Source organism: Crocodylus siamensis, chromosome 1, assembly GCF_052110815.1.
Source record: "Crocodylus siamensis isolate JL-2025a chromosome 1, ASM5211081v1, whole genome shotgun sequence".
Classification (NCBI taxonomy): domain Eukaryota; kingdom Metazoa; phylum Chordata; order Crocodylia; family Crocodylidae; genus Crocodylus; species Crocodylus siamensis.
Window position 1 is genome coordinate 275427822 of NC_143395.1, and position 25377 is coordinate 275453198.

The window sequence follows — 25377 nt, forward strand, 5'->3', positions numbered from 1 at the left end:
AGACCTTCATGAACTGCTGCCTCAGCAACTTGCATTTTAGGTAACACTATGGACTGTCATGCATGGGCTTCCATTTCCACAGCAATCCATTCAGAGACCACCTAGTTGCAGTGGCTGGAACAGAGCATCCACTGCTTCTCCAACTCTGCCGGGAAGGCACTCAGGTCCACTATTTCACCCCAGTTCCAACTGGTGACACACTTGCAGGTGAAAGTAGACAGTTACTGGGGCCATGGCATGAGATCACGATGTCTGTTCCTCAGAATGGCTCACATTCACAGCCAAGCTGACACTGACCTCAACCACATAGCTGATGACCACAATCACGGGTGATGACCTGGTGAGAGGGCTGCAGGTGCTCAACCACCTGGGTGACAGCGATCATCGCCTGCTGGAATTTACCATCCAGTGCAAGGTGGCAAAGGTATGCAGTAAGGCAGCAGCCCTAGACTTTAGGAGAGCAAACTTCAACGAGCTAAGGAGGATAGTTGGGAATGCGCTGAGGTCCCAGAGGGGAGGGGAGCCAGATGTCCAAGGAGAGTGGTTGCTCCTTAAGGAGGCGATCCTCCAAGCCCAAAGGAAGGTAATCCCAGTGAGGATCAAAGGGAGCAGGAGAGCACACAAGCCTCCATGGCTCACTAAAAGCATCCAGGAATGTCTCCTTGCTAAAAAGGAGGCGTATACTAAATGGAAAGGGGTCATCACCAGGGATGACTATTCTGCAGTCGCTTGGGGTTGTAGGGGGGCAGTTGGGAAGGCCAAGGCAAAGATGGAATTAGGACTAGCTTCTCAGATTAAAGACAATAAGAAGTCCTTTTTTAAATACACAGGGGGCAAAAAGAAGGTCCCGGGTAACGTGGGGCCCTCGCAGGATGCGTTGGGAAATTTGGTCATCACACCAGACGACAAAGCTATGTTTAACGATTTCTTTGCCTCTGTCTTCCTAAGTAGGGACCAGAACAGCCACCTCCCTGCTGGGCCCCCCCTCGGGCCCCAGGGGAGGCACACCTGGGCCAAAGGTTAATGTGGAACTAGTTAGGGAGCTTCTGGAGGGGCTGGACGTGTTCAAGTCAGCCAGCCTGGACAATCCACCCTAGAGTCCTAAAGGAATTGGCTGAGGTCATTGCAGGACCCTGGCATGGCTTTATGAGCACTCGTGGTGCTCTGGTGTGGTCCCAGAGGACTGCAAGAGGACCAGCGTGGTTCCCATCTTCAAAAAGGGGAGGAAGGAGGATCGAGGAAACTATAGGCCAGTTAGTCTTACCTCGATCCTAGGCAAGCTGTTGGAGAAAATTATGCTGGCACATATCCATGAGGGGCCAGTAGGGGACTGCATGCTTAGGGGCAACCAACATCAGTGGCAGGTCCTGTCAGACCAACTTGGTGGCCTTCTATAATAAGATAACCAAATCATTAGATGCAGGGGTAGCAGTGGATATAGTCTTTCTGGACTTCCGGAAGGCTTTCAACACTGTCTCTCACCCCATTCTCATTAAGAAACTGGGGGACTGTGGTGTCGACACCCACACAGTCAATTGGGTCGCCAACTGGCTGGAGGGCCGCACCCAGAGAGTGGTAGTGGATGGGTCCTACTCAACCTGGAAGGACGTGGGCAGTGGGGTTCCGCAGGGCTCGGTCCTTGGGCCCGCACTGTTCAACATCTTCATCAGTGATTTGGATGAGGGGGTAAAAAGCACCCTGTTCAAATCTGCTGATGACACTAAGATGTGGGGGGATGTTGGCACACTATAAGGAAGCATCAGGCTTCAATCAGACCTAGACAGGTTACAAGGGTGGGCGGATGAGAATAGGATGGGTTTCAATACAGACAAATGCAAGGTGATGCACCTCGGGAGGAACAACCGGCACCATACCTACAGGTTGGGGAATTCCCCTCTTGTCAGCACGGAGGCAGAAAAGGATCCTGGGGTCATCACTGACTCCAAGATGAACATGGACTGGCAGTGCGGGGAGGCAGTCAGGAAGGCCAACCGTACTTTGTCATGCATCCACAAATGCATCTCAAGCAGGTCCAAAGAGGTGATCCTCCCCCTCTATGTGGCACTGGTCAGGCCACAGCTGGAGTACTGCATCCAGTTCTGGGCGCCACACTTCAAGAGGGATGTGGACAGCATGGAGAGGGTCCAGAGGAGGGCCACTCCCCTGATCAGAGGACAGCAGGACAGGCCCTATGAGGACAGGCTAGGGGACCTGAACCTGTTCAGCCTCCAAAAGAGAAGGCTGAGGGGGGATCTTGTGGCCTGTTATAAACTAGTCAGGGGGGATCAGCAGGCATTCGGGGAATCACTATTCCCCCGTGCACTGCCAGGAGTGACCAGGAATAACGGTCACAAGCTGGCAGAGGGTAGGTTTAAGTTAGATATCAAGGCGGCTAGGGTCTGGAACCAACTTCCAAGAGAAGTGGTGCTGGCTCCTACCCCGGGGGTTTTTAAGAGGAGGTTGGATGAACATCTTGCTGGGGTCATTTGACCCCAGTATTATTTTCTGCAATGGCGGGGGGTTGGACTAGATGATCTACTCAGGTCCCTACTGACCCTAGAAACTATGAAACTATAAAGGCTGGTAAGTCACCACAGAGGGCAATGGTAAGGTAGATGAGGCCACCTGTGATGTTACTGCTGGGTAGTAGAGCATGGCATCCAGGGTTCAGATGGGAGCAATACCTACTGCGGGGGTGGCTAAAATGGCTGATCCAGCTGGCATTTCCCAGCAGCCCCTGCCCACATGGCTGCAGTCAGTCTCCATGGAGACCCCAGCTGTGGCTGCACTGTGAAAGCAAGGCTGGGGCTACAACAGAGACCAGCCTCAGCTGCCCTGGCACGGCACGGCAGATCACTGCTCTGGAGCCACCTGGATTTTGCAATGGGGGCAGCTTGCTCCAGAGCCAGGGCAGAGTTGTGATCTGTAGCCTGCATGGCTACAGGATAGCATCAAGGGTCATGAACCTGCCAGCACTGCCCACGGTTGATGTTACCATCTGCCTGCAGTGGTAGAAGGCCCTGCCTGAGTCCACAGCTGATGCCACCATGTCAAGAAGCAGTCCTGCCTGCCCAGCAGAGTGGAAACAGCCCTGACCACCCAGCACCAGCTGGTGGCTAGAAGCAGAGCTGCCAGCTGCCTGTGGGCCAGATCCAATGAATGGTGGCCATGCATCTACAGGCCAGATCAAATCTCCTGGTGGGCCAGATCCAGCCATCCCAATCAAGTCTAACCTGCTCTTAAAAATTTCCAGGTATGGAGATCCAATGTTCAACTGCAGCCACAGCCAAAAAAATTCTCCCTAATCTCTAAACTATTTTTTTCTGCTGCAACTTGAGGCCAGTACTCCTTATCCTGTCCCTTACAGCCAAAGAGAAAAAAGCTATTCTCCCTTCAAGTATTTGAAGACTCCAGACTAAACAGTTCTAGTCTTTTTCAGCCTTTCCTTACAAGTCACATTTCCCAAGCCTCTAATCATTATTGTCACACAATGAATTTTCCATCTGTCCACATCTTTCTTGATGTACAGGACCAAAAACAGGAGACAGTACTTGAGGTGAGGACTCACCAGCACTGAACAGTGTTTCATAGTTTCTAGGGTTGGAAGGGACCTGAGCAGATCTTCTAGTCCGACCCCCTGCCATGGCAGGAAAGAGTACTGGGGTCAAACGACCCCAGCAAGATGTTCATCTAACCTCCTCTTAAACACCCCCGGGGTAGGAGCCTGCACCGCTTCTCTTGGAAGCTGGTTCCAGACCCTAGCCGCTCTGACCGTGAAGTAGCACCTCCTGATATCTAAACTAAACCTACCCTCTGCCAGCTTGTGACCGTTATTCCTGGTCACTCCTGGCAGTGCTCGAGGGAACAGGGACTTCCCCAGTGCCTGCTGATCCCCCTGACTAGTTTATAACAGGCCACAAGATCCCCCCTCAGCCTTCTCTTTTGGAGGCTGAACAGGTTCAGGTCCCGCAGCCTGTCCTCATAGGGCCTGCCCTGTTGTCCCCTGATCATACGAGTGGCCCTCCTCTGGACCCTCTCCATGCTGTCGACATCCCTCTTGAAGTGCGGCGCCCAGAACTGGATGCAGTACTCCAGCTGGGGCCTGACCAGTGCCGCATGGAGGGGGAGGATCACCTCCTTGGACCTGCTCGAGATGCATCTGTGGATGCGTGCCAAGGGGCGGCTGGCCTTCCTGCCTCCCCACACTGCTGGCCTACGTTCATCTTAGAGTCAATGATGACCCCAGGATCCTTTTCCGCCACCGTGCTGACAAGAGGGGAGTTCCCTAACCTGTAGGTATGGTGCCGGTTGTTCCTCCCGAGGTGCATCACCTTGCACTTGTCTGTGTTGAAACCCATCCTATTCTCATCCGCCCACCCTTGTAACCTGTCTAGGTCTGATTGTAGCCTGTTGCATCCTTCCAGTGTGCCCAAGTCCCCCCACATCTTAGTGTCATGTGGAAGAATCATTTCAAATTGCAAAAGATACTCCTGTTAATACAGCCTAATATGCTGGTGGTTTTTGCAACAAGGTCGTATTATTAGCTTATATGCAGTTTACAGTCTACTCCTGCAATACCCCGGTCCCTCTCTGCAGCACTGAAGTCTAACCAGTCATCATGATAATGAAAACAGAGTTAGTTATCAAAGCTTATTTAGATACTTAATATGTTTTTAAATTTACAACTTAGTTGTAATAGTTTAATGGTTTTAAGGTTAAACGTATTTTGTTAATTTATTTTTAAAGTCATCTATGTTCTTTTTCAAGTATATGAAAATAAATTGGGATATGTTAGGCAATGAAGACATTCTGTTTTTAAAGGTGAGATCTGAATGTAGAAGATACAATGCAGATGGAGAAAATCTGTTCTAGATGGCCGACGCTCCAGCTGAGATATTCTTAACACTCATGGTGTAGAAACTGTCTCAAGATACCATGAAGATGTTAGAGATAAATGAATTGAATCAGCTGTGAGGGAAAAAATGAATATGGGGAAAAAGACATGTTCCCTGTTCCATTTGTACAAAAAAAAAATTAAGCCATATTTGTACTTCCTTCTTTCTTTCCATTCCCTTCCAAAAACTCATTTTCACGAAGAGTTCTTGTATGAAATTTTCAATCAAAAACAATGGGCCAACTCACCTTTTAATGTGAAGGGAATGAGTCCCAAAGTCACCCACAAAGGACAGTGACTCAGAACTAGGCCTCTGGAACACTGAATTTAGGAAACAAACCAAAAAAACCTCTACAAAGAGGGGCTCTCCATAGCTCCCATCTAAGTGCCAGGAACCAGTTAGGAAGGTTGGGTATGTGTCAAGCACATTATACAGCTCCTAGGAAGATTATTTAGGAAGCAAAATGTGTCTGTGGGGGATCTAGGTGGGACAAAGGAAGAAATTCTTTAGCCCAGCTGGGGGTATGGATTAGATTAATGTATTTTTGTATAGGGAGGAGTGAAATCCCTTCACAGAATTTAAGACAAGAAATAGTCACCCTTGAGAAGGAGGCTGCAAGATTAACTTAAAAAAATAACTGCACGTTAATAAACCACACAGTGGAAGGGGAGCACAATTCCAGTGCACAAGGAAAGTAAAGAAACTGAGGCAAAGATGAACAGCAACACTGAACTCAGGGAAACCCTAGTACACTAAATTTCTCAGTATACACAATAAAAATCCCTGTACAAAGTTGATGGAAAGATACAGAATCCCTTCCATTTCTCTACCTGCCTCTGGTTTGTTTCCTGGCAGATGGAGAGAACAGCTGCACTCATAACTACCTAGGATTGTTGATGTTGCCAGCTGGAATGAAATGGAACAACCAACCAATAGCAGCTGCAAGTGTGCAGGAAGGAGAATAATTCCACAGGGCAAATGACAAAAGACTCACCTTGTGTTTTCTTTTCCACTCAAGGGCAGCAATTGATGCAAAAATCACCGTACCTTGTACATGAATTTAGTTCTAAAAAATGAAAAATCCTTAACCATCTTCTCTACTTCTATCAAGGAAGCTACCAAATTTGAGAATGTAATTTCACAAAAATGAAGTGAGATTCAACAATAATAAACAAGACCATAATTGAGTTACATTCCTTCTACAAAATGGAATGATAGGCTTCATGCATAAGAAACCCCATCAAGGCATTACGAATATGTATCTGTGTTTAACTTTGACAGCAAAAATACATTCACTGATAGACCTTTGAATTCTAGTTTACCACCACCACCAAGATGTGAAACCTTACAAATGCACAAAACAGTAGGATCTGACCTTCCTCACTAAGCAAGTTCCTATCAGAGAAAAACCAGATCAATTATTAGCTATTTTGTCAAACAGGACTAAATGAGCCAGCGGTACTACAGCAGCTGACTTACAGTGCCATAATCTTGGTGGCTTTCCAACACAACCTTTTCTGGTGGTTTACTTAACACAATATGGAAGAAAACATATTGTAAAAGCTAAATACAGGGGCGGGCAAAATACGGCTGACCAACTGGCTGGATTCAGCCCAGAGCTGCCCCTGCAATACTCCACATGGGGTTGAGCCCCACCTGCTCCCACCTGGGCAGCCCACGCCTCCACTCCCCCCAGCCCCAGCCCCAGCCAACTTGCAGCTTCTGGTGGGTTGTGAGTTGCACATGCAGTACAGCTGCAGGCAGCCAGATGTTCCTCTGCTCCCCTCACCTCTAGCAGGAGCAGCCAGACTGAAGCTCCCCCACCACCACCACCCTTGGCAGCACAGTAGGGGGCAGGAGCATGAGAAGTGACTGCTGGAGGCAAAGGGAGCACAGCAACACCTGGCTGACTGCAGCCACACCAGGAAGAGCCCCGTCAGAAGCTGCGCATGCTGACGAGGGATGGCAGCCAGTTCTCCTCCCCTTGCCTCCAGCTGTGGCTCCTGCTGTACCACACTGTGCCTCACCGCTCCAGGCAGGTGGCTGAGGGAAAGCTTTAGCAGGAGGCTCCTGCCTAGCTCATGGAGATCCTGTCCCCCTTCCACTCGCTCCGCCTCCCTGCAGGTGCTGATTGTTGAGCCAGGCAGATGGAGGGGGTGGAAGGCAGCTGGGAGCTGGAGCCAGAGCTCCATGCGCTGGGTAAGAGCCTCTGGCTGAAGCCTCCCGCTTGCCTGCTCACCCAGAATGATGTCGCACAGCAAGGGCAGGGACAGCCGCAGCAGCAGCCACAGCTGGAGGCGAGGGAAGCAAAACAGCTCCGCTGGCCCCGGCCAGCACACAGCCCAGCCTGGCACACCATGGTTCTGGCTACAAGGCCAGGGATTGCAAGGCGTGGCACAGGGCCAGCCCAGCCTAGCAGATCCCATCTGTGCCTCTTGGCCACTCAACAGCAGGAGAAGCTGCTTGATGAAAAGAGAGAGATTAAAGGTGCTGGTGTGCTGCAAACTTCTGTGATTTAGGTAGGTCCCTATTCATAAGAAACTGCATCTTAAACACAAATGACCCACTTCTTGTTTGTCATGCCAGCCTCTGTTCTGTGGTGTGAAGGGTTATGTGATGCCCTGGGGAATGTAAGGGTGTGAGTTCAAGGCTAGACATGGGCTGTGGACCTTCAAGCCATCTACCACAGCATTCTTGCAAGCAAGTTGAGGAAGTACAAGTTGGATGAATGGACTGTAAGGTGGATAGAAAGCTGGCTGGATTGTCAGGCTCAACAGGTAGAAATCAATGGCTCAGTGTCTAGCTGGCAGCCCGTATCAAGTGGAGTGCTACAGGGGTCTGTCCTAGGGCCAATTTTGTTCAGTATCTTCATAAACAATCCAGCCCACAGGTACGGAGTATCAGGAGCATTTGGCAGCAGGAGCTTCTCCTATGCCACAGGGGGAGGAGCAACAAACCAAGTGAGGTCAATCCGGCCTGTGGCCTGAGAACGTTGCCAACTGCTGATCTAAAGTGCAAAAAAAAAAAAAAAAAAAAAAGTGACTGGATGGAGAAATAGTAAGGGAATGAAGTACTTTGGTTAATAATTCAGTTGCAACTTACTCAGAACCTGGAGACTGCTCAGAGTAAAAAAAAAGCTGTGGTGATAACAAATACAGATATTAAAGAAGCTGGTAACAGTAGAGTGTGCTGAGAATGATCTCATTACAATAACCAGGCTCTCAAAACTTACAACTTTCCTTACAGACAGACAAAAGTTAAGTTATTTGAAGGGGAAGAAAATGTATTACAGTTGCAATTACTAACTGGGAACTTTAGTGAATATACCAACCAGTTACAAAAGAGTCTACTTCACAGTCACAGAGTATATTTCTACCTATATTAGGCTCAGACTGGACACAAAAAGATTCCATTTCCTACTACTCATCTCTCAGCCACTTGCTCCCTGTTAAGGTTAACCTCCACATCTTCCTCTTCTTTTCAAATCACATGATACAGGATCAAGTGAAGGTCATTAGTTAAAGTGCATTAATCCCCTTGATTACTGTGGCTTTAGGTCAGTATAGCTTCACAAAAAAAACTGAAGTTACAGTGGAGTGAGCATGCTAAGGAATGATTGGTCTAAATGAAAATCTAACCACAAACTTTGGTTAAGACTACTACTGTAAACTTTTCAAAGTTATTTTTAAATAAACTCTTTAATAAGACTATAAACAAATTCCTGAATAAAGCATCAGACTTTCCCTTTCTCTTCCTTACAGGATAGAGTGACTTAAATAAAAGTGATGTAAATCATAGAAAATGAGGGCTGGAAGGGACCTGAGGAGGAGGATGGAGCTTCCACCACCTCTCTGGGTAGCCTTTTCAAGTGTTTTACTACTCTCTTAGTGAGAAAATTCTTCCTAATATTTAACCAAAATTTCCCTTGCTGCAACTTGAGACCATTGCTCCTTGTTCTGTTATCTGCCACCACTGCATCCCAGTATGCTTGTTAGCCTTCTTTGCAACAAGGGCACACTGTTGACTCATATTTACCTTGTTGTCCACCGTAATCCCCAGGTCCTTCTCTGCAAACCTGCTGCTTAGCCAGTCAGTCCCCAACCTGTACCTATGCATGGGACTGTTCCATCCTAAGTGCAGGACTTTGCACTTCTCCTTATTGAACCTCATGAGATTTCTTTTGGTCCAATCCACCAATTTGTTAAGATCTCTGCGAATCCTAGCCCTGGCCTCCAGCGTATCCTACTCCCCCAGCTTGGTGTCATCTATGAGTGAAAACTAGCTAAAGGTTGCACTCATTGGTGAAGATATTGAAAAAAACCCAGCCCCAGGACTGACCCCTGGGGCACTCCACTTGACACCAGCTGCCATCTGGACATTGAGCCATTAATCCTGACTACCCAGTCAGTTTTCTACCTACCTTACAGTCTATTCATCCAGCCCATACTTCCTAAGTGTCCTTGCAAGTACGTTGTGGGAGACCATATCAAAAGCCTTGCTAAAGTCAAGGTCCTCTGCTCTCCCCACATCTACAGAGCCAGTCATCTCATCATAGAAGGCAATCAGATTTGTCAGGAAGGACTTGTCCTTGGTGAATCCAGGCTGACTGTTTCTAATCACCATCTCCTCCAAGTGCTTAGAAATGGATTCCTTGACGATCTGTTCTATAATTTTTCTAGGGACTGAGGTGAGGCTGAACGGTCTTTAGTTCCCCAGATCTTTCTTCCCTTTCTTAGAGATGGGCACTATATTTGTCCTTTTCTTATTGTCTGGGACCTCTCCTGATCCCCATGAGTTTTCAAAGATGATGGCCACTGGCTCTGCAATCACATCAGCAATTCACTCAGCAGCCTTGGGTACATCGCATCTGGCCCCACTGACTTGTGCACATCCAGCTTTGCTAAATAGTCCCTAACCTGTTCTTTCACCACTGTTGGCTGTTCATGTCTTCCGCAAACTGTGCTGCTATATGCAGTAGTCTGGGAACTGACCTTGCCTGTGAAGACAGAGGTAAAAAAAGCATTGAGTACTTCAGCCTTTTCCTCATTATCTGTCACTAGGTTGCCTCCCCAGTTAATAAGGAACCCATACTTTCGCTGATCTTCCTCTTGTTGCTGACACACTTACAGAAACCCTTTTTGTTACCCTAAACTGACAATTAGCCAGATTTAAAAAGGAATTCAACAATTCTCAGAGGAAAGGGGCATCAGTAGCTATTGCGCATGGGAATTAGGGATACAGTCTCTCAACCAGAACTTCCTGGACCTTAAATGCTGGAGGCTGCAAGTAAGAGAGAGGAATAGTGGGGAAAAAACCCCCAGGGAAAAAAAAACTCTCTGTTTCAGCATCCACTCTCTGCCACTGTGTGACTCTGGGCAAGATGGACCTATGGTCTGACTCAGTAAATGACAGTTGTTATGTTCTTACCCCTCTCCTCCCCCATTTCCTCATCAATTGTGACTTGCATGAAGCCGCATTTGAATGGAACTTGGAATGCAAAGGGTACAGATTTTAAAACAGTTTCTTATTAGTTAAATAAAACCACCATAAAAGTGAGCTGGATAAGTAAGAATAAACTTATGAGAATACAGTTTGTATTTACAGCTGACAGATTTTTTTAAAATAAATGAAGACTTACCTATAGCCTGTGATTTAAACTGACATGTTTCTGGTCACCATGTTCTACACTTTTTCTTAGAACTGGCAGATTCCATCCACTTACAACTCACAATTATTCACAAAATAGAGGAAGAAAACAGGATTTCCTGCTTTTTCCATTCCTAACTATTCCGTGTGAAGGAAGCGGTCATTGAGCTGACCCAGCTGAATAACCTGAAATAAATATTTTCCTTGCACTTGCTCAAAAGGTTACTGTGGTCAGAAGCTAGTTGAGTATGTTAGAAATCAACAAGGTTCACCCCTTCCATAAGCCCTTATATGCCACATACATTTCCAAATTTTATGCAACTTCTTTTATGTGCTCAATATGTAAAAGTGCATTCTGTTTGGATAAACAATATTTTCCGTAGGAAACAGACAGACGATGCTTTAACAAAAAGAACACGGGTCAATCCATGGAACAGCTTTAGAACAAGGACACACACCCAACAATGTTTTCATCGTACTGTATATAAACATTTAAAACTAAAATGCTTTACACAATTACACACTGACCTCCACTTTTCTAAATATATCCAAAACAGGAATATTTGTAACGAAAGCATCTAACACCACATCTGTTGAAGGATTTGAGATGCTCCCTTATTCTTATCCCAATGGACTTGGACCTTCTGCACTTTCATGTAGCTATTTAAATCCCTGGCTAGCCAATGGTTATCCTATCCAAGGGGATAATGGCTGGCCTGGTTATGCCAATCCCCAATGCCATTTTTGGAAATGCATTGGCCTAATTCTGCAGAAGTGATTAATGATCTCAGAGACTTCAATTCTGGAGTGAAAATCTGAGCTACCATAAAGAAGCCAGGTTTTCAGAAGCAGGGTGCTGTGAATTTTTACTAATCAGATCTCTTTAATACAGGAGTGGGCAATTACTTCAGCTGGAGGGCCACTTAACGAGTGTTAGTGAGCTGTTGAGGGCTGCACACATAAAATTAATGGTGGAAATATCAGTTAAACAAATTATAGATAAAAAATTCATATGCTAAAAATCAAACATAATCTATTGTAACACATTTTAATTCTATTAAAAAAAAAATTTTCCCCAATTTATGGGGGGGGGTTTAGTAGAGCGTATACAGGCAATTGCATAATAGCTCAAAATAAAGTCCCTCTCCCAAGGGAACCACAACCAGCCAGCAGGATACTTGCAATGGGAGGAAGGCCCTAGCCCCAGAAGAGCCCTGCCACTGCCCAGCCACACTCCTCAAATCACAAGGCAGCTCGTTTCAGCCCATCCCCCACAACGCACTTCTCAAGAGCCACCTGCATCTAAAACCTGCTTGCTTCCCACCCCTCCTCATCTGCATTTGACCCCACAAAGCTTGGGGAAGTCCACCAACCCCCTCCAGCCTGCCCCAGCTCTCTGCTGCAACATCACCTGACAGGAGATGCACTCCAGCCAGGTGGCGCCAGGTGGCTGGGCTGGTTCATAGCACTGCATGGGGCAAGGGAGGAGGCAGGGCCAGAACCGGGACCAGGGAAGCTCTGCCAACCTCCAGGCACAGATGCAGAGCGCCCACCAGATGGTTTAAGCACCCAGAGGAGCTCTCACTGGGCCTGAGTGGGGGTGCTGTGGCCCAAGTGCAGCAGAGGCCAGAACCAGAGCTACCAGGGCCTGAGCACAGCCTGTCCAGGGTCTGCCAGGCAGGCAGGGCTGCTTCTGCCCAGTGTCCCCTGCAGTGCCAGAGGCCAGAGCCAGAGCTCATGTCCCCCACAGACAAGACAGAATCAACTGGCAGGCCAAATATGATCCACAGGCTGTATTTTGCCCACCCCTGCTTTAAGATGTCTCATCTCACCTAAGACAACCAAAACCATTATTCACTTTTGAATTACTTAGTTTAAAAAGTTAGTTAGTTTAAAGTGTATTACGGCTTTCAAATGACTGTTTTTATAAAACACATTTTTAATACTGCTCTATTTGAAGTGTCACCCTTTACCCATCTATCACAGTGGTTCACAACCTTTTTGGACTTGAAGCACCCCTCCATAACTTTTGAGTGGCACCAATTTCAAAAACTAATTACAGTGATCACCTTCTTGCAGAGGGGCTGGGCATTAGAAGCAGGGGATCATCCAGAACAGAAGTAAGTCCAGGCCTGTGCTTATCTCCTCAAACCTTGAGGCACCTTCAAAGGATCTGGCATCACCCTAAAGTGCCCAAGCACCCTGGTTGAAAAAAAACACTGGTCTATCACGTATTTGAACTCCATCATCTAAATTAATCAGATATGCATTTGCTCCTCCCTATTTATACAAAACAAAGTACACTTATGCCATTCAAATGATAATACTTGACCTGACACACTGTTCAGGTGTCACACCTTATTAGACTTTTACTTCCTGGGCACAAAACATCTCATTGAAAACTCTCCCCAGCAATAGTTTTATGAAAAGCAGGAAGTTCTATTTACAGAGACATAAAATGAACAGATATCCACAAGACATAAATATTCCTATTCCTCCAAACTAAAGGCTTCCGATTCCTGAAAACAAAGGTAAGCAATGTTCCTACATGACAACATGTACATAAGTACAATCCTGCATCTACTCAGAGGGCTGGTAAACTTTACAAAGCCTAGTGGAGATGCCACTAATATCTACGATAACAGCTCTTTTGTGACTACAGCTAAACCACCTCCCTGAATTTCTGTAACAATGCAAGCTATACCAGCAAGGACTCTTTTGCTAATATAAATTACATCTACAGGGGAGACGTTACCAACATAACCATTTCAGTTTTGGATACAGTTTTTCCATGTTTCTAAACAACATAACTGTCTACACTAACATGGTTTGTTGATTGTTCCAAAGCCAGTTAGCTATATTATATTTTCAATGCCAAGAGAAGCCTAAAGCTATATTCTTCTTATAAATGCATGTGTACAGTGCTCATGATCAAGTATGAGATACAATTTGGCCAGAAAAAAGAAAGTAGTTCTGCTTGTTTAAAAGACACATCAAGTCTCATTTTTCCCAGTCAGAATACTTGCATTCTAGTTCCCACTACACCTGCTTTCTCTCTCTCAAGAAACTGTCTTAAAACCAACATCCACACCACTACTCATTTTCACTTAGGAAATTATTCCTAAGGCTGGCATTTCAGCTTTACTGATACTTTTTCAGATGAAATACTAAATTTAGGAATATTTTTTAAGATTTTTTCACATTTCTGCTAGTGACAGTGTACATGATCAAACATCTCATAGCGACTGTAATAATACGTCAAACATCTCATAGTGACTGTAACAACAAGTCAACATAAAGCTAAGCTAACTCACTGGGCAAGTCAAAGAAGAATAAAATGAAGTGTCCAAAATCTTTGTTATTTATATGGAAACAGGACACTGACAACTTAAAAAAGCACTGCGAGCGCAGCCACAACTTCATACAATCAGCACCCACATCCTTAGAGTTTCAAATAATCCCGTATGCCAATTCAGAAATGAAAAAATGGACTTTTGTTTGTAAACTATTACCTATGTATTAGAAATAGATTACATCTAAAACTACTCACAAATTATGAATTAGATTTAAAATTAATTTTTAATTTATCATGTAGAACAATAAAAGTATAAATTAGTAGAAATCAAATAAAAATTTCAGACCAGTCCAAAATGAAACCACATCCAATAGCTGTTATGACTGTCCTGTGAATCACACTAGTTGCTCTGAGTCTCTCGGAACAGACATGGCAACTCTTACGCATATTTGACTCGCATCTTTCCATCTTCCAGATTCTCTGTTTAATCAAAATCCTCAAACTAACTAATACTGATAATTATTAAAACACACCTCCTCGTTATGTAGCACTGTATACATTATAGAGGTGCACCAATACATTGGTCCATATCGTATTGGCACCGATGAAAGAAAAATTGACATTATTGGCAAATGGCTTTTTTTCATGTGGCCAATAATGTTGCCAATAAATGCCGTGTGGACGGGGCATGGGGGGAGAGGGGGGGAGGCAGATCGAGGCTCCTGAGGTGAGGAAGGAAGTGTGGTTGGGGCAGGCGCTGCTCACCCAGGGCAGGGCAGGGCATGGGACGAATATGTAAGCATCTTGTCTGGAGGACGCAGGGGGTGCGAGGACAGATCCCACCACTGTGTGCACCCTGGAGGAGCCATGCAAGGGCTACAGTGAATTTTGGGATGGCTGTAGCCCCCCGTAGCACCCCACCACCTCCACTGCCCGCAGGCCTGGCCCAAGCCCTTTCCCCCCCACCAGGAGAAGCCCAGTCCTGCCCCTGGCCCCAGCCCACAGCAGCAGCCCACCCTCGCCCCACACACAGATCAGAGGGAACGCTCCCCCAAGGGTGCACATAGCAGCAGGATCCAGCCCCCCACTCCCCATGCCCCCCGGACGAGTCACTGGCAACTCCATCCCATGTCCTGCCCTGCCCCAGCTGGGCAGTGCCTGCCCCAGCTCCACTCCTTCCCTCACTGCAGGGCCCTCGATCTGCCCCCTTCCCCCTCCTTTCCCCCCAACAGACTTATTAGCCAGATGCTGCTCTCCAAGCTGCCAGGCTGCATATCAGCAATCGGATCTGTGCCATCAGTATCAGTCCAAAAAATCTTTACTGGTGCACCCCTATTAAATTATATAGCTTTTAACACCCTGCAAATGCAACAGTCTTATTACTTTACATGTTGAACTAGTAACATTTTTGGCTCAATACAAACAGCAGACACCATATTCACTACTTGCTTACTTATAAAAAAATCAGGTCACACTTGACTGACCTGTCAAGAATGAAATACTGCAGAACAGTTGTAATAGCCACCTGTTGCACAGCAATTAATATGCATGGTATCTGTATTTCGACACTCAGAGAGGATAAAGCTGATGAAATGCTATTGACACTTTGACAAACTTAGTCATATGCATACTTTTAGAAAACCCCATCATTCATTTTTTTTTAAACTGTCATACCAAACCAGAAAAGCAGTTTAGTCTAATATCAGTTTCCAATGGTGAACAGAACCAATTACCAAAAGCAGATGCAGCAAAATGCACAGAGTACAATAATGGAACCAACTACCTATAGTGGAAATATCCCCAAACCGGTATCACTTAGTAGCTGTCTTTTGCTCAGAAGCATGATAATCTCTCTCTCGTTGACAAGCACCAACTACCAATGTTCTGAATAAAACACCTATAAAATACCCTTTGGGGGATTTTCTTATGAACTTGACCTCAATAATTCTGTGGAATGAAGTTCCACAGGTTAACTGTACATTGCGGGGGGGGGAAATTATCAAGATTAAACATAATGCCTTATTCTTCTAATGTGAGACAAGAGAAAAAAAGGATGCTGAAACAATTTTGTCTGTTCCATGCACTGTTTTCCATGCTTCTAGCTGCTTTCTACAAATAAATTCTTATCTTTCCTGATACAGAAATCTCGTCTTGCTTTTATCACTTGTCACAAGTCTCATAATTTTTTTAATATTTTACATTTTTGAGATAGAACGAGAAGAGCTGAACACAGTAAGTCCATTCTAACACTGGGCATTTGGGAGGTTTTGGGGTTGTGGTTTTTTTGGCGGGTGGTGGGAAAGACTTGTACTGAGTTCCCTACAATAATACCCAGATTCTCTCTCAAGTGGAAGCAATTAAATTAGAATTCAGCAATGTGCACATAGGAATAATTTGTACTATTTCTCCCAACATTACTTTGCATTTGTAATTCCTGAATATCTTCTATTCAACACTATACGCCCTGTTCATTTAGTTTTGTTAGAGACAGCTGATGTTCTTCAGTGTCCCCTTTCGATTAAACCTCCTCCTTGTGTTCCATCTTCAAATTCTGTTCCATCACTATATTCCTCCATTTTTGCATAAAAATATACTTTAGCCACACTTCATACATACTTTAAAAGATTAACAGTAAATGAGAGAGGCATGATTGAAGTTTGCATAAATAACACTGTTTTGTTCCCATCATATCCTGTTCAGCTAGATTCTTTCTATTTTTAGTTATCGTGTCAACCATTTTTCTAGTGACAAAATAAGACTTGCAGGTCTCATTCCTAAGACCATCTCTACCAACCGCTAAAGAAATAGGCACAATATTTGCTGTGCTCCTATTCCCCAGCAGAGTAGCTGATTTTAATGAGAGATTTTACTGCTAGCTTCCAAACTCTTGGGTGCATACCATCTGGTCATACTGACCTTGCTGCTCTTGGATTTCTGAAGTTTATTCCAGCATTTCCTCTTTGGCACTTCATTCTCTGGCACCGTTTCATTTCTGCTACCTACTTTTTTCTTTTTTAAAAAAAAAAATAGAGAACTTGAATGCTGCCATTTTACCCTAGTTTTTCTTTCCTACCTGATGATTTGGAGCACATGTATCATGCCTTTCCTACTGGTTTTGCTTAGCCCTACACATCTGACACCTCTTTTTTGGTCTCCCGTTAAACAGATCACAGTATTCCAGGCAAGAAAAGAATTCTGTTTAGACTCATGTATGTTTTTTCTGTGACTAACCAGAAAAAGTCATTGTTGTATAAGATAAAGCTTCATTCTCCTTCAAAGGATCATCCCTACGATCCCACACAGACCTGGAAAGAAGAAACTAAGGTGCAGATGTACTTTAGCTGTGACCCCCATGGCAGCTCACATTGATATAAGGGACTGTGAAAGCATACTTCAGGGAATGTATTTGGTATTTGGCCGTGTTGGTCTGAGACCAAAAGAAATGCAAAACTCTAAAACTCTTGGCTCCGAGATGATCCTTGTTATTAGATCAACTAAAAACCACACACATACCCCAAAAAAACTATTATTTTCATTTTTTTTTTGCACTTTCTTAGTTGGTCTAATAAAAGGCATTGTCTCTGAACCAAGAGTTTCAGAGTTTTGCATTTCCTGCAGGGAATGCTTTCAGCATACAGGGGATTTCTAGGTGGCATGCAGCTGCCAAAATGCCCCTAATGCCACTTGCCACAGTCCACAGCATACTGGCATCCTCAGAGAAGGGGGAAGGAAATAGCGCTCTAGCTATTCTTTGTGTCTGGACTAGATCTCTGAGGTTACCACAGCAAAAACTAGAGCAATCCCTCAGGCTGTTCAAACTCAAGCTAGGGAATTCTACATTCAAGATTACCTACAAAATCTGGACAATCCCATTGTGGTCTGGGCTAAGTGCAGCTTAACTGTAAGCCATATCAGTGTGAATTCAACTCTGCAAGACTCCAAGCAGTGACAACCACCAGACTAACTCACTGAGGCAGCACCACAGAGATTCTGGCAAAGTAAGCACTAATCACAAAGGGCTTCCATTTCTTTTTTTTTTTCCTTAAATAAAAACTCCTGTGCTCAGACAACTAACTGGAAACAAGCAAATTATCTCAAATTCAAGCTAGCCACCTCTTCCTGGAACAGGTATTTCCTATATCAGTGGCAAGCAGATTTTGTGTACCACTGTTATCTTACATTTGAAGCATTGCTAAAATTCTACTCTCCGGATAAAAACTGATCAGACTACATGTGGCAGAGATGATTTAAAAAGTGAATAATTCAGAGAAACAACAGTAGAGAGGTTTCTTGTGACATGAATTCCAGTTTCCAGTGGTGAACAAAACCAACTGCTTCAGAAGAAGGTCTAACAAAACCTGTAGACATTTTTTTCTTTATATTTTTTTTCCCTACAGTTGCACCCTGCTGTTAAAAACTTTTGATGCTTGTGGCTTCAAGTAGCACCAACACAGATGGAACTGATAGTACAATAAGAAGAATAAAATGTCCAGAAATTTAGGATTCTGACATTTAGAATGTATTGTCATTGGCTGAAGGAAAAAAAAAGAAAGTGAGGAAGACCTCCGAGGAAAGATACCTTAAAACACAAAAAGCTACATTTAAGTTTGATTCCAAACTGATTACCAAGTTTAGTTTTTAGTTGCATCATATTTTAATTTTGTGGCTTAATGAAGCTGACATTGTTATTACTAGGGATTATTTTACTTAATTCTTTTTTAGTTGTTGTTGTAAACAAATATGATAAAGACAAGGGAACCAATTACATTTACATAGATGGCTCCCTTCCCCATTAAGTTCTTAAGTTTGGGGTAGTTTTATTTCCTTTCAAACTCTATAAATGCCCCAGAAATCTTAGGAATTAAAATAAAACTGGTCTGAATTGTTCCAAGCTTGGTTGCATAAATCACCGTTACAAGACCACCAGTCATAACAGTTTGATTCCAGCAGCAGTATCAGGCATTAAGTTAGCAAACAGACACAAGCATTGTATTGAATTCAAGAAGGGTCATCAAAGGCTTTAGGGTCTATTTGCACAGATCCAGTTTCATGATGCAAGTTGAATGACCTGAATATTATTATCCATTTTAATGTATCACCTGAAAACCCTGCCTACCGCAAAAGACAATATTATGTGAGGTGCTATACAAAACACAAATCAAAATACTCAGTACTGCTCAAGTAGATATAAAGTCTCCCTATGCATCATAAGGACATGGGAGAAATCCTGAAACGGCAAACAAGTGAAAATAAGAAAATATCATCAGGTTATAGCCACATTCTACAGTAAAAATAGTATTGTGCCAGAAAGTAATTTATTATGTCAAAATAAGAGCTATAGAATAAAACTACCCAATGGATAGTATTAAAAATTTACAAATATGAATCAACCTATAGGAGCCTTTAAATAAGTTCCTTAACCACTTTTTTAGTTCTCTTCCTTCTCTTTCCAACATTAGTAAATTTAAGGCCCTCATCCTATGATAAGATCTGTGCAGATGAATCCTTTCCTGTGCTCATAAGGAGCCCCCCTGAATTATGGCAGATCAGGACGACAATTTGATTCCCAAGAGCGTTACTATAGTGACTAGCAACATTCTCCCTCCGCATATCAGATAAACATCATCTTCAGAAGGTGGGGGAAGGTTTGGTCACATAATTACCCCTATTTTAGTTCAACCTGCATATTATGTAAATCTAAATATGCTCAGTAAAAGGACTGGCCGTTTCCAGGGCAACAGGACTTTTAGCGCCTTCATGCCTTGGCCAGTTATACCTGTTCCTCACCCTAGCCTTGACCCTTTTTGAGAAATAAAACAAGAACTTCTGAACAACAGTATTTTTAAATTCTTGTGAGCAAAATAAGAGTTCAGTATTTTTCTCTCAGTTTAATTAATTACTAGCATGTTACTTTGATGAGTTAATCAAAAGTTTTGTTTCACAGAAGGAAGAGAACTAAGATGTGCTTAACATGCCCAAGGCAAATTTCATCATTTAAGAGCCTGAAACTGGAAGGGATTTCTTGAACCACAGTGTTCAGTCCCCTGCATTTGCAGTCACTGATTTACTACAAACTCCAGCACAAATCTACAAACAACAAGCCCCAAAACACCAAGAACGGACACAAAAGGCAAAAACAAGGGAAACAAAGGCACTGTCAATGTTCTACCGCAACCACGACAGGAAAGTGGTTGGTTAATATACGCTAAAACGATTCAAGAAGAGGTCCGTGCCCCACGCTACAGAAGGCAATGCTCTCACAGTGCACAGGGGAAAAAAATTCCTTCCTGACCCCAAATTTGGTGACTAGTAAGACCACAAACAGAAGAGAACAACCCACATGCCAAAAACTACTGGGTTTCTAAGTACCAGCAGGAGTATAACCACACCCCGATCAAAAAATTCCAGCCTTAACTGTGGACAATCCGAATGCATCAGTGAAAAGCAGGGAAAAAACCCCAAGTCCAGCAGTCTTCATGATAGGGGGCCCCCCCCCAAAAAATATCCTTCCTGGCTCTCAGCAGATGGCCTGAAGCCTGTGACTGCCAAACACCTACTACATTGCAAATTACCTCTATCCTCCAACATGGAGACTGCAGGTGATGGTGACCATTAAGATTATCTTGTCACAGTCAACTAACTTCATATTCTTCCTACACTAATCAAACTCCATGTTAAAACTAGTTAGAAGCCGAGCAAAAAAATATAAAAATAAAAAACTCATCAGATGCATAAGAAGGCTCTTTCAAAACCTAATTCCACTGATGGCAAAAAACCTTGTAATTTTCAGCCTAAATGTACATCTGCACATTATATCACTGCATATACTTTATATTTATGTAAGTTAATGTCCTAATACCAAGAATTTGCTGATGATAATAAAACATACTTAGTATAATCCATAAACTTTACAATATATAGCCATTGTTAGAATATTTACTGATCAAATCAATGTAAGAAGGTGTCTTGCGATATTAATGATACCCCTGGATGTGTTTACTAACAAGGTAGACAATATGTAAAAGTAAATAAGAACGATACTGCCTGTGCCTCTCACAAGGGACTACAGATAATAGTGCATTCACCCAAAGGGATCCCAGATGACTGTAAGCTGATATGCAAACAATATGTAGAGAGATCACATCTCCACTACTATGCAAATCGGAGGATGAACCAGCAACTACCGCACACTGTGTTGTAACTATTATTAAGAGCATAAGAATTGCCATTTACGGGTCAGACAATAGGCCCATCTTGTCCAGTATCCTGTCACACTAGTTATTAACCTTTGACCATCCCTCCTGTCCCTGGTTTTTTTTATCATTTGTCCCAAGGAATCACCTGTTGACTTCTTAAACTGGGAGGCTGATAGTTTACCTGGTGGGCCTGGGCCCACAGTCCCCTAAGGCAGCAGTTCCTAATGCGGTGCCCATGGGTGCCATGGTACCCCCTAAGGTTTATTCAGGTGCCCGCATGCATTTTCATGATCAGTAAAAATCATTATTCCAACCAAAAATACTGTCATATTGGCACCCGCTGCTTTTTCTTTGCAAACATTGGGAACCCCTGCCCTAAGGCAACAAAAAGGCATGTCACACAGGTGTCCCTCCTTGGTACAGTTATGAGCCTTTGACCTTCACTCCCATCCCTGATTTTTACTATTTGTCCCAAGCAATGAGTTATTACTTTCTCATTAACCTTATTCTCCAAGAAGGGCTTATAGTTTCCCCACGATGGGCACGAATCCCCAAAGTAGCAAAGTCTCCCCCCATGGTGCACTTGTTATGAACTTTGACCCTCCCATCCCTGTTTTGTTTTTCTGCTGGTCACAAGTAATCAGTGATATCACCCAGGGGGGTTTATAGCTCTACTTGGCCCACTGTCCCAAATGACATATCAAAAGGCCTGTCACACGGGTATCTCCCCTTGGTGAACATATTTTGAACCTTTGACCCCCACTTCTGTCCCTGTTTTCTTTAGTTGTCTCCCATAATCACCAAATGTGCACTTAGTGCCACCCTCTCCCAGATTAAAGTGGGCTTTTAGCTTTACTCAGTGGGCAACAGCCCATGCTCCCTAATGCACATAAAATAGGCCTGTGTCACACAGTGGCAGAGAGTGGATGCTGAATGGGAGCATGAAGAAGGTATGACCAGGTTTTCGTTCCTCTCTCACTTACAGCCTCCAGCATTTAAGGACCAAGAGGTTCCGATTCAGAGGCAGTACCCCTAAGTCCTGTGCTCAATAGCTCCTGATGCCCCTTTCCTCCAAGAATCTGTCCAGTCTCTTTTTGAAGCCAGCTAACCTGGCAGCTTCCTTAACACCTGATGGCAAGGATCTCCACACCAGAATGATGTGTTGGGTGAAAAAAGAACTGCCTTGTGTTCACTTTAAACTTACTCGCTGATAGCTTGGTTTTGTGACCCCATTCTTGTCCTGCAGAAGAGAGTAAAGAATAAACCATGATTGACTTTGCTCCTTGCCATTTCATATTGTGCGAACCCATCTCACGTGTGCATGTGTTTGTGTGTCTGTCCCTGACCCGTCCCCTGCCCCAGCCTCTCTTTCCTTAACTGAACAGGACTTGCCTCTGAAGCCTCTCCTCAGATTGAAGTCCCTCCATTACCACCAACCCTCCCAGAACAATTTCAGCAACATTACCACCACCTTAAGTTTCAACGATGAACTGCCATGAACATTTCAAAGACAAAACTGTCCCTGCCCTCCAAAACAGAAAGAAAAAAGAGAGAGAGAGAGAAGCTGCTACTTATTGCTGTAACACACCTCAAGAAGTTTATTGTGATAGCTTGGTTTCAATCAGGTTAGACAACAGGTAACACCCAAGAGCTGCACCTTCAGCCCCCACCATACTAAAACAATCACAGTCCAGCTTAGTAAAAGAGTCTAGGAGGAAGGAGCCAATACACTGAAGCCAGCAAATGGCCCCTGCATGGCATAAAAACCTCCCAGTCCTCAGGCCTCGCAACACACCTGTCCCTGCAGCAGGTCTTCCCCAGTGCCCTGGCTCAGTGCTGCACGGAATCCTAGAAAATGTGGGTTGGAAAGGACCAGAGGAGGTCATCTCATCCCACCCCCCGCCTCAAAGCAGAACCACCCCCAACAAGATGACCCCAGTCGAGACTTTATCTAGCCAGGTCTTCAAAATCTCCACAAATTAGAAACAACAAACTTTACAAATTCTCACACTGCTATACTAAAAACCCAGTATACGTCCACCCAGAACAAAAACAACACCCCCCCCCAAAAAAAAAACCCCACTTTGCATACTGACTTCCATTGCAGCCAGGAGAGTGCACACGACACCAGCAGCCTCTCCCTCTGCCTGAAGAAGGGCATTTGCGCCTGCAAGCTTGCAAAGAACAATTTTTTCCAACTACTGAGTTCATCTCATAAAAGATATCACATCTCTCCCCTTGTCTGCTTACGTCCCGAGACCCACACGGTGACAACCAACACCCCCAAAGATCACCCAGCACTAACAGTATTTATACACAGGAGGCTTGCCTGTAAAAAAATAACATAAAATAAGTGGCATGGGTTCAAGCTCAGCAAAGGCTGGCACCCAGGCAGCAGGGTGGGAGGGGGAACTAAGTTGTGAAAGGAAGGGCTGGGGGCGGGGAGCGAGGGGCCACAGGAGGCCTTCCCGCTTTGCCCACCCTGCCTTGAGCCAGACGCACCGGTGAGGTCCCTTCCAGCCCTGCGTCCCTCGGATCCTATGAAGATGGGAAGAGCCGGCTTGGCTGGGGGATGGGGAGATCCCTCGCCTCCCCCTTCGGCACCCCAGTGCAGGCAACTTCTGCAACTCTCTCCCCAAGTTGCTCCCCCCGGGCCCGAGAGGCGAGGAGCGCAGGAGCAGGCAGCAGCGCGGGGGCGAGCTCGCAGCCCGGCCCCCCGCACTCCCCTACCTGGTGCAGCGCGTCGGCGGGCAGCTGCGATGCCCTGAACAGCTCGGCCACGCCGCTGCCCCCCGCCGCCGCCTCGGGGGCCGGGCCGGGCCGGCAGCGGGCGAAGAGCTCGGCGTAGCACTGCTGCTCCGCCTCGCTCAGGGGCAGCAGGAGCGCCGGGGCCGCCGCAGCGCCCGGCTCCATGAGGGCGGCGGCGCTGCAATGCAATGCGATGCGATGCGATGCAACGGGGAAGGTGCAGCCCGCGGCGCTCCCCCGCCTCCCCGCGGCTCTGCAGTGGCCGCCGCCTTCCCCGCCGGGCACGCGGCTCGGCCCGGCCCGCCACGGGGAAGCCGCGGCTGCCCTGGTGGCTGGTGCCTCCGCCTCCGCCTCGGGAAGGGTGCTCGTGCCCCCACGCTTGCTGATGAGCCGGTCGCATCAAAGGTGTCACATCTGCCCGCTGTCTCCTGCGCATTTGTAGGCACCCCTCAGGGGTGCAGCCCTGCCCCTGGGCTTCAGAACAGCTCGACTGCCCCCTCCACTGCCTGGTTTCCTCTCTTGTTAGGGCTTCAAGGAGCTCTTAACCCCTAGGCTGTCCACATCCTGCAAAACAGGTTGAAAAACACAGGCAGACGCTTCCTCTGCTTCAGTGGTGACGTGTAGGGGGTGCGCGTGCACCCCCGTGAGCGCCGCTGCACCCTGACAGGCCACATAGGTGACGGGCAGGCGGGAGTGCTGGTGCCCCCTTGCAAGCATTGGCCAGGGAGTAGGGCTGCTGGATGAAGGACCGCGGCACTTCTGGAAACACCACAGCCACTTCCTGGTCCATGCCATCAGCCACAAGAGGATCCCCAACCCCTGGTCAGCAAAATTAGCCATGAGGGACCCCCCCCACCCCCTTCCATCACTGACTGGTCACTGGGGGGGGCACATGCCCCCCCGAACAAAGATGGCACCAGTCACTCATGTTTTGCCTGAGGAAGGGTGTTTGTGCCCGAAAGCTTGCAAAGAACATTTTTTTCCAACTATTCAGTTGGTGTAATAAAAGATATCGCATCTTAGAACTTTGCCTATGTCTTTAGACCCACATGGTGACAACCAACAACCCCAAAGATCACCCAGCACTAACAGTATTTATACATGAGGGTGAGACCACCTTGCCTGTAAAAAAAGGTGGCGTGGGGGAACAAAGCAAGCACTGGACCTGCCTGTACTAGCCCCTGGGCTGTCCACACGTAGAGTCCTAGAATATGGGTGGAAAAGAGTTAAACTAAATAAATTAAAATAAATGAGGGGACCTCAGGATGTCATTGAGTCCAGCACCCTGCTCAAAGCAAGACTGCTCCCAACCAGATCACTCCAGACAAGGCTTTGGCCCAGATCTTAAAAATCTTCAAGGATGTTGATTCCCCGCCCTCCCTGCGTAGCTGGTTGCAGTGCTTTACTATTCTCCTCTTAAGAAGGTTTGTCTTAATAAAGGTTTCCCTCGCTTTTTGCTACACGTGCATCCTTGGAAAACAGTACATACTTCAGATTTGCATAAAGGGAACCCACTTTACAATGTAACAAATAGGGATATGTTCCAAGACCTCAACTGCACTGACCCCCAAGCCCATTTCTACCACTTTTACAGGAC

The 25377-nt window shown here is 45.6% G+C and overlaps 1 protein-coding gene across 6 annotated transcripts in view; it reads right to left on the reverse strand.

The window, feature by feature from the left end:
* Nucleotides 1–25377, reverse strand: part of REPS2 (RALBP1 associated Eps domain containing 2) — a 179102-nt gene that overhangs the window by 143126 nt on the left and 10599 nt on the right. For 2 of the 6 annotated variants that reach the window (XM_090062986.1, XM_090062977.1), the window contains exon 1: nt 23763–24335. The exons of 1 other annotated variant lie outside the window; for it this stretch is intronic. In XM_090062986.1, coding sequence (XP_089919112.1) covers nt 23763–23945 — 183 coding nt within the window. In that variant the 5' untranslated portion in view covers nt 23946–24335. Of the gene's footprint in view, nt 1–23762; nt 24337–25377 lie in introns of those variants that run through there. 3 more of the 6 variants (XM_090062995.1, XM_090063010.1, XM_090063002.1) reach the window with 3 other exon arrangements.